Raw genomic sequence first — 8228 nt, forward strand, 5'->3', positions numbered from 1 at the left:
ATTTTTACACGCAATTAATTAGTTTATTTTATTTTTTAAAAAAATGAGACTTCTTAAAATGGAAATTAATTATAATTTTCTGCTGAGAGTGGTTTTTGCTTATTTTCCCTTGAATCACAAGCAAACCTCACTTTCTGTATAAATATTTTAATATCGAGATTGCTAAGATAAATATATTATATTATAAACAATTTTATTTCACATATTACATGGAAAAATTTAGGCTCCACAAATTAGGTTTAAAGAGTGACATTCACCTTTTTTTTTTTTGGATATAATAAAAATATAAAGTGTTAAATATTAAAAAATGAAATATGCGGCAATATTAATTTGAATACCTTTTGTGAAATTAAATTTTTCCGTAGCAATATATCAACTATTAACTCTTATATCATACTAGGAGCTTTTCTTTAAATTTTACAATGATATTAATACAAAGATACATATTCTAGAAAGCATATATATTAAAATAATTTAAAAAACTAACATAAAACAGAAAAGGTAAACTACTAAAATAGTCGCTTTTGTTTACTTCAAGTTACATTTTAGTTATTTATGTTTGAAATATTACGTTTTAGTCACTTACACTAACGTGTTGTAACATTTTAGCCACTGATCCGTTAATTGCCATTAACAGTATAATAGTAAGCTGATGTGGCACGTTAAATTATCATTTCAAACAAAAATTTTAGGTTAAATTATATAACTTCACAGCTTATAGGTATTATATATTTATATAAATTTTAATACGTTAATGTTGGTGAGGGATATCAACAAAGGAGGAGAAGATGATGGTGTAAAAGAAGTCGATTCATCTAAACAGGTAAAAAGTTAAAAAAGATTATGAGGAGAGTGATAGTTGTGAAGGTAAATGAGACAATGCAAAAAGTAAGTGCTAAGGTTGCTAATGAGGAAGAATGTCCTTTTCTCATAGTTATGTTGGGTATTTATAGGGGGAATCCTCTTGTTAGGTAGTTGTGATGTGGCAAGTTATTACCAATCAGTTGTTATCATGGAATGCATGGGGAACATATGTGGTGGAGCTCATTTTGTTACTCATTTGAGGTCATACAAGATTGTTATGTTCAGGTGAGTCTCAGCGACCCTTAAGAGTGTTAACACTGAAAAGTGAGTAGCTTGACCATAACAACGGATGGTATGATGTAAGGGATATTCTTGCTACCAGCGAATGGTTCTATGAGAGATATCTCGTCTGAGAAGTTGAGTAGTCGATGGTGATCCGGAGTCAAGGAAGCTATGTAGCCGATGACAATTTAGAAGACAAGAGTGAAGAATCGTATTTAGGCGTTTACCCGGTACTCTCTTTTATATTATATAAAGTTTGACAATATTTATGTTGTGTTCATATTATTATTTTTATTGTATCATGTTTTTGTATTATTTAACATATAAAATCTTAAATTATTAAAACTAAAATATATTTAATCAATCTTCAAATTCCATTTGTTTTATAGGACTCTACCAAATCTTTAACCATTTAATAGTTACATTAAGTTCAATATGTCCAAGAAATCGGTTTAATAGTAAGGTATATTTACATATAAGTTGTTATTATTGTAATGATTTAATTTTGATTATAGTTATTTGGACATGTATTATTTTTATTATATTATGACACATTCTGCGATGTGGGTGAATTTTTTACATATAACAACTATATTTATAAAAAATTGATAATAGGAAAACAAACTAGGCCTTCGTTGAAGGCTTAAAAGTTAAGATATTGAAAATTGTTGCCTTAGGATGAAATCCATTATGTGCATTTTTCTAGATTTTGTATAGAATATAAGATGACAAAAATACTTTCATAGCAATGTTTGTTATTTTATAAAAAAAAGTATTTTTGTAATTTTTTTAGTTAAATCGAAATGCGGTTGATGGGTGAAATTAACTCAGTTAACCTTTTAAATAATAGTATAAATTCAAAGAATATATGAATTTGGATATTCTAAATTACTATTCGCATCTAATTAAAAACAAATATTAATATTAACTCATTAAAGATCCATCATTTGAAATTCAAGTTTAGTTTTTGAATCTACTTACTAGGGGATAAGAAATTTGAATTTGGATATATGGACTCACTTTTAATTTAAATTTTTTAATTAAATTTGAATATTTTATTGGTTCTAAGTGGATAATATTATTTAATTCTTGAAATTTAAGATATACAATAAATAAATTCTAGTTTTAAAGTAATTATAGAAATTGTAAATATTGAATCCATAGGCATCAATCACTTTCAATTATACTATATGAACTAACCCTTACCATAAGCATCAAATTGGTAGAAATCATTGAAGTTTTTGATGTGGAAATGGTTCAACAAAATGTGAAGAGACAAAGTAGAAATCGTGTGTGGTTGAACAAAAGAATAAAAATAATATATATTTAAGCATCAAAAGAAGTTAAAAGATCACCAAACTTGTCTAATATTAATGTTATTATAATTATATGTGATATAAATTCTGATGCATTGAAAATGGGTGTTACGTACATTTTATGGCATTTATATATTTGGTTTATGTCTGTGCAATTATGTGACTGTCGTATTAACAACAGTGAAAATGTAAGGTTTATGGATGGTGAAGATTGGTGATCAAATTAATAGATTAAAAATTATTCAAGAAGTTGACATGCACGTTTCATTTTTTGACCTCCAAAAAGAACTTATAAATTACAGTTAGCTTAATAGAAGTCAATCAAAACGAGTTAACACACCAATTTAAGAGTTCAAACTCCAAAGTCTGAATCTCCAAAATTTTCCCCCAAAATCAAGTTTTTTTGGAATTTTCCAATGACCCCACATCAGTACATTAATTCTTCTTCGTCATTTCGTTTGGTTTATTTTTTGGTTATCGGAAGCCTAGTTGTTTGGTCGGCGGAGGGCGGTCACCGGAAAGAACAGGCGAGAGATAGGATCGTGAAGCTACCCGGACAGCCGCGGAATGTGAAGTTCTCGCAATACTCGGGATACATTACAGTGGAGGCTAAGGCTGGTCGAGCCCTGTTTTATTGGTTGACGGAGGCGCCGGCTAAGAGTCGACCTGAAACGAAGCCGTTGGTTTTATGGCTGAATGGTGGGCCAGGGTGCTCCTCTATAGCATATGGTGCCTCCGAGGAAGTAGGTCCCTTTCGAGTTCGAGAAGATGGCAAGTCTCTTCGTTTGAACCCCTACGCCTGGAATCAAGGTCAGATTTGTAATTCATTCATGCATCCAATTATCCCTTTAATTTTCAATAACATATAAAATATGATTATCAAATTAAACAAATATATATATTTTATTTTCTAGAGGCAAATTTGCTATTCCTAGATTCACCTGCGGGTGTGGGATTTTCTTATTCAAATACATCATCAGATATTTACACTGCGGGCGACAAGAGAACAGGTACATATATATATATATTAACATTCACGAAACGAGTGAAATTGAAGTAAAAGTAAAATGAAAATTTTTGTATTAGTAGTTAGATTGTTTATATTTTACTCTTTTTATTAAAAAATTGGATAAATTAGTTTAAATATGTATTTTTGTTATTAAAAACTTATCTTTTATATGAGGTACACATGACACACCACTTTAATTTTTAACCGTATAATTGATGATCAATTTACTTTTAATTTAATGTATAAGAATTAATTCGCTCAATTTTTTAGTAGAAAAAATAAAATACATTCCAACTTTTATTATAAAAGTCTCTATAATGCTTTTACCATGAAAATAGTCATGCAACATAAAAAAAAATGTTAAAAATTAGTTAGCCTATCCTTTAACTAATTTTTTTAATTTAATCCAGGTTTAACCCCTTCATATCATTAGACTTGCTCGCTCGTTCGTATTTTTGTCAACTGTTTGAATATTTCATGTGTTATAACTCATAATTATGTTTTAGTATCGTCTTGAGTTGGTATTATTTTAATTTATGTTTCTTATTAATTGTGCCATGCCAAAAAACCTTTTAAAAGTTAGTTTCCAGATTTGAATTTTAATATTTATATTTCTTTATTAAATATGTTCATAAATTAAATGGGGTTGTTGTTTGTTCAAGCCTGAATTAAGTAAAATTGGATAACTAATTTCACTATTAAAATTTATTTTTATAATAATAACAATATATTTTTGCAACTAAATTTAAATAATTTGTTAATATAGTTAAATGTAAATAAAATAATATATATTATCAAAAAATAATTTACTTGGAAATAGTACAAATTTAGAAAGATAATAGGACCCTTGGATTATGTTTTCTACTCACAAACAGCTAATTCGTACGTTAATTTTAAAATGGAAATGCAGCCGAAGATGCATACACGTTTCTTATGAAATGGTTAGAGAGGTTCCCAAATTACAAGCACAGGCCTTTCTATATAGCTGGAGAAAGCTATGCAGGTTTAATTAGTTTTCCATCACCCACTCTCCCCATTAATTAATTCATTTGGATGAATATTAATTTTAATCTTTGCATTATCATTAAATTGGGTACTCTTTTGCTAACTTTTTGATTCTGTCAATTTTTAGGTCATTATATTCCTGAGCTATCTCAAGTTATCGTCCATCGCAACGAAGGAGTCAAGAATCCCGTCCTTAATTTCAAAGGTTTTTTGGTCAGTCCAAATTCATTAAACATGCCATATATAAATTTCATTACTTTAATTCCTTCATTTACTTTTTTTATGATCAAATCTCTTATTCATCTCCATAACCTGTTCAGAAAACTTTGATATCTTAGATTATAAATATCTCGCTTTATGGGTTCTTCTCTGTATTTATTTTGATTAGTTAATTAATTAATTAATTAATTTAAATTTATAAAAGTAAGCTTAATTTAAAATTACTATTTAAACTTAATTATAAGAATATAAATAGTAATACAGTTTTTAAAATATTTTATTATTTTTGAAACTGTAACTGGGGCAATGATACGTTGGGGTAAGAAGATTAGAAAAAAAAAACTAAACTATTAACTCAAGTTGGCTCATGACCATTAAATTGAAAATTACTTTTATCTTATTATTGGGGTTTTTTACTAATATAATATAAAATTAAAAAAAAACTAAAATCACATGTAACAAAAATTATGTACCAAAATGGTACATCCAAAGTGGTGGAGGGTGGTGCATAGGCGGCACCACCCTAATTTTTGACAGATCTGACAAAAAAAAACTGATAAAAAAAATAAAAAGTGGTATGGAACAACACTGGTCACACCTGGGGAAGAGGCAGCACTGGTCACGCCTTCCCCATAGGCGGCACCGGTTGCTGCAACGATGGGGCATGTCATGCATGAAGGCCCGTGACTTGTTTGGGGACCATTATAAGGTCCCCAATGCCCATTTTTGGCCGGCTGGAAGAGAGAAAGAAGAAAAGAAGAGAAGAGAAGAAGGAGAAGAAGAGGGCGGGGCGGGACGGGACGGAAAGGGAAAAAGAAAGAAAAAAAGAGAAGCAGAATAGAGAGAGGGAAAGAGAAAGAGAAGGAAAAAAAATAAATAGAAAAGGAAAGGAGAGTGTGGGTGCCGCCTATGGGGATGGCGTGATTGGTGCCGCCTTTTCCCTAGGCGTGATCGGTGTGTTGTCTCATCAATTTTTTTTTTGTTTTTTCATCAGTTTTATTTATTGTTTTTCATCAGTTTTTTTTATCAGTTTTTTTTCTTTATTTTTGTGTCAGATCCGTCAGAAATTAGGGTGGTGCCCTTCCACCACTTTGGATGTACCATTTTGGTACATAATTTTTGAAACATAGCCATTTTATTTTTTTAAAATTTTATATTATTTTAATAAAAAACCCTTTATTATATATTGACTTCAAATCATGTTAAACCTAACCAAATAAAATACTGAACATGGAGCAGTTGGGAAATCCACTTTTGGATGATTATTATGACAACATTGGATCACATGAATATTGGTGGAACCATGGTTTGATATCAGAATCAACATACAAAGAACTAAAAAGGTCATGCTCAAATGATACATTCTTATTCCCCAAGGATGGATGTAACAATGCTTTGAGTGGTGCTTATGAGGAGTTCGGCAACATCAATCCTTACAACATCTATGGCCCTCCTTGCAATGCCATTTCCACTTCTAACCATCGTTTAGCTCAACTCCCCCTGGTAAGTTCACCCCCATTTCTACCTTTTTATTTTATTTAGTGTTTGGCTGAAAATTGGATCCATTAATTTTAGCTAGAATTGCATGCGTTTAATATTTTACGTTATGTATTGAATGTGTCAGCCATGGAGATTTAGAGGAAATGATGAATGTGTAGTAATGTATACCAGAAGATATATGAATAACCGACGCGTTCAAAAGGCTCTTCATGCACATCTCACTCCTCTTCGTCATCCTTGGACTACTTGCAGGTTTCATCATTATTCCACTACTTTATTGTACTCTCAAATGAAATTTATTCATTTAATCATTTTGATGGATTGGATTAAATAATGGCTCAACTTTTTTGTTTTCTTCTATTCAAGTTCAATATATGTATCGCATTCGTGTTTCGATGATTTATTTCATACTAAAATGGATTATGAAACTAAACTAATTAAGGTATATATAAAATTGCAGTTCTGCTATTAGACGAAACTGGACTGATTCTCCAAAATCAATGCTTCCTATCATCAAACAACTTATTGGAGCTGGAATTAGAATTTGGATATTCAGGTAATTTAATTATTTTCCTTGTCAAAAACATTCATTTTAATCGTCTTTATTTCACAACCTGGTATTTGATATGTTTTGAACAGTGGAGATACGGATGCTGTATTGCCTTTGACAGCAACCAGATATTCCATTAATGCACTCAGCCTCCCAACCAACATCAGCTGGTATGCTTGGATTGATGAACAAGCTCAGGTATTTTATTATTTAACCAGTTTTCCTATAAATTTAATTTCATTTTTCGACATATTTATAGCAGAATATAATTATAACCCTCCCCCCACATTTTTCTAATATCGGTATATTGTATTTATTCTGATTAATATTAATACTTAATTTGGTGAAATATGAAAAAAAATATATATATATTCAGGTTGGTGGTTGGAGTGAAGTGTACAAAGGGTTAACCTATGTGACAGTGAGGGGAGCAGGGCATGAAGTTCCATTGACTCAACCTCAACGTGCGTTGCGTTTGTTTAGGTATTTCTTGATGAATTTGCCCCTCCCTTCTTCACTTTCCGATTAATTAAATTATTCATCAATTAGGATTCCATTTCCTGTTTATTACATATGAATATGATCCACTTGATCATCATGTATGCACGTATATATATAGAAAATCACAGCAGAAAAAGAAAAAAGAAAATATTCTGTTAGGGTTCAATATTTATATATAGTGATTTATTGTATTATTACAAATTATATATAGTGACAATAATTACATTGATTTGAATAGCATTGTTATACTTATGTATTAACCAATCACAATACAATGAAAACTGGCTTGATTTGGTGAAAATGTTAATAAGTAAAGTTAAAATGAGGGCTAATATGCCTTTGGAATTATGTATTTGAGTGACTTGGTATTAAGAAAAGAATTATGGTTGGTTGTTTCTAACAAGCAATCAACATCAATTTCATTTCATCAAAGCTCATAAATTAACATATGGAACCCCCAAAAAGAAAATGCAGCCAAACCAAAAGCTAAGCATGAGGGCTACAACATCGTATTGATGGACAGAGAAACCTTTATAAGGCAGCCATGTTCGAATATGGAATTGAAAATACAAGGATTCAAATTTAAGGTCTAAATCTTGACGTAAACATCTAATTTTGTTTTAGGTTGGGTTTCAAAAATTTTAAAATATCATGAAAATTTTTTTATTTTAAAATTTATTTGTTAATTAATTGAAATTTAAATAATGGCTAAATTGAGTTTTTCCTGCCTTAAATTTTAAGATTTTAAATTGAATTAAGTGAGATTGTGTTTCAATTAAATTGAAATTAATCTTTAACTCTTTCTAATTTAATTTAATTTATTGAAATTTTGATACTTTCTAATATATATATAATACAATTAAATCTGTGCTCTATCTTAAATAAAATTATTTGTAGGCTTGGGAATAATATGGAAATACTGGTAAAATTTTAAAAGTCGAAGCCCGTTTTCAGAGGCGCAAATTAATTTGTAAAATTCAAATAAGTTTCTTTAAAAGAGTGATTTCATTTTGAGGCAATAGTTTAATTTAGAGCCCAATTT

At 29.7% G+C, this 8228-nt stretch overlaps 1 protein-coding gene across 1 annotated transcript; it reads left to right on the top strand.

Moving 5' to 3' along the window:
- Positions 1-2716: 2716 nt before the first annotated feature.
- Positions 2717-7434, top strand: LOC107899454 (serine carboxypeptidase-like 28). Its single transcript, XM_016825181.2, has 9 exons — positions 2717-3212; positions 3317-3412; positions 4322-4414; positions 4544-4629; positions 5875-6138; positions 6260-6387; positions 6596-6691; positions 6775-6883; positions 7062-7434. The coding sequence occupies exons 1-9, from the start codon at positions 2819-2821 to the stop codon at positions 7212-7214; spliced, it is 1419 nt and encodes a 472-aa protein (XP_016680670.1). The 5' UTR covers positions 2717-2818; the 3' UTR covers positions 7215-7434.
- The last annotated feature ends 794 nt before the right edge of the window (positions 7435-8228 follow it).

This window comes from Gossypium hirsutum, chromosome D04 (genome assembly GCF_007990345.1).
Source record: "Gossypium hirsutum isolate 1008001.06 chromosome D04, Gossypium_hirsutum_v2.1, whole genome shotgun sequence".
Taxonomy (NCBI): Eukaryota; Viridiplantae; Streptophyta; class Magnoliopsida; order Malvales; family Malvaceae; genus Gossypium; species Gossypium hirsutum.

What these genes read in the sequence shown, in the direction of transcription:
- LOC107899454 (XM_016825181.2), top strand. Translation starts at nt 2,819, where the DNA reads ATGACCCCACATCAGTACATTAATTCTTCTTCGTCATTTCGTTTGGTT. An exon ending in GTTTAGCTCAACTCCCCCTG is followed by an intron (nt 6,139 to 6,259) that starts GTAAGTTCACCC and finishes TGAATGTGTCAG; the next exon opens with CCATGGAGATTTAGAGGAAA. An exon ending in CATCCTTGGACTACTTGCAG is followed by an intron (nt 6,388 to 6,595) that starts GTTTCATCATTA and finishes ATAAAATTGCAG; the next exon opens with TTCTGCTATTAGACGAAACT.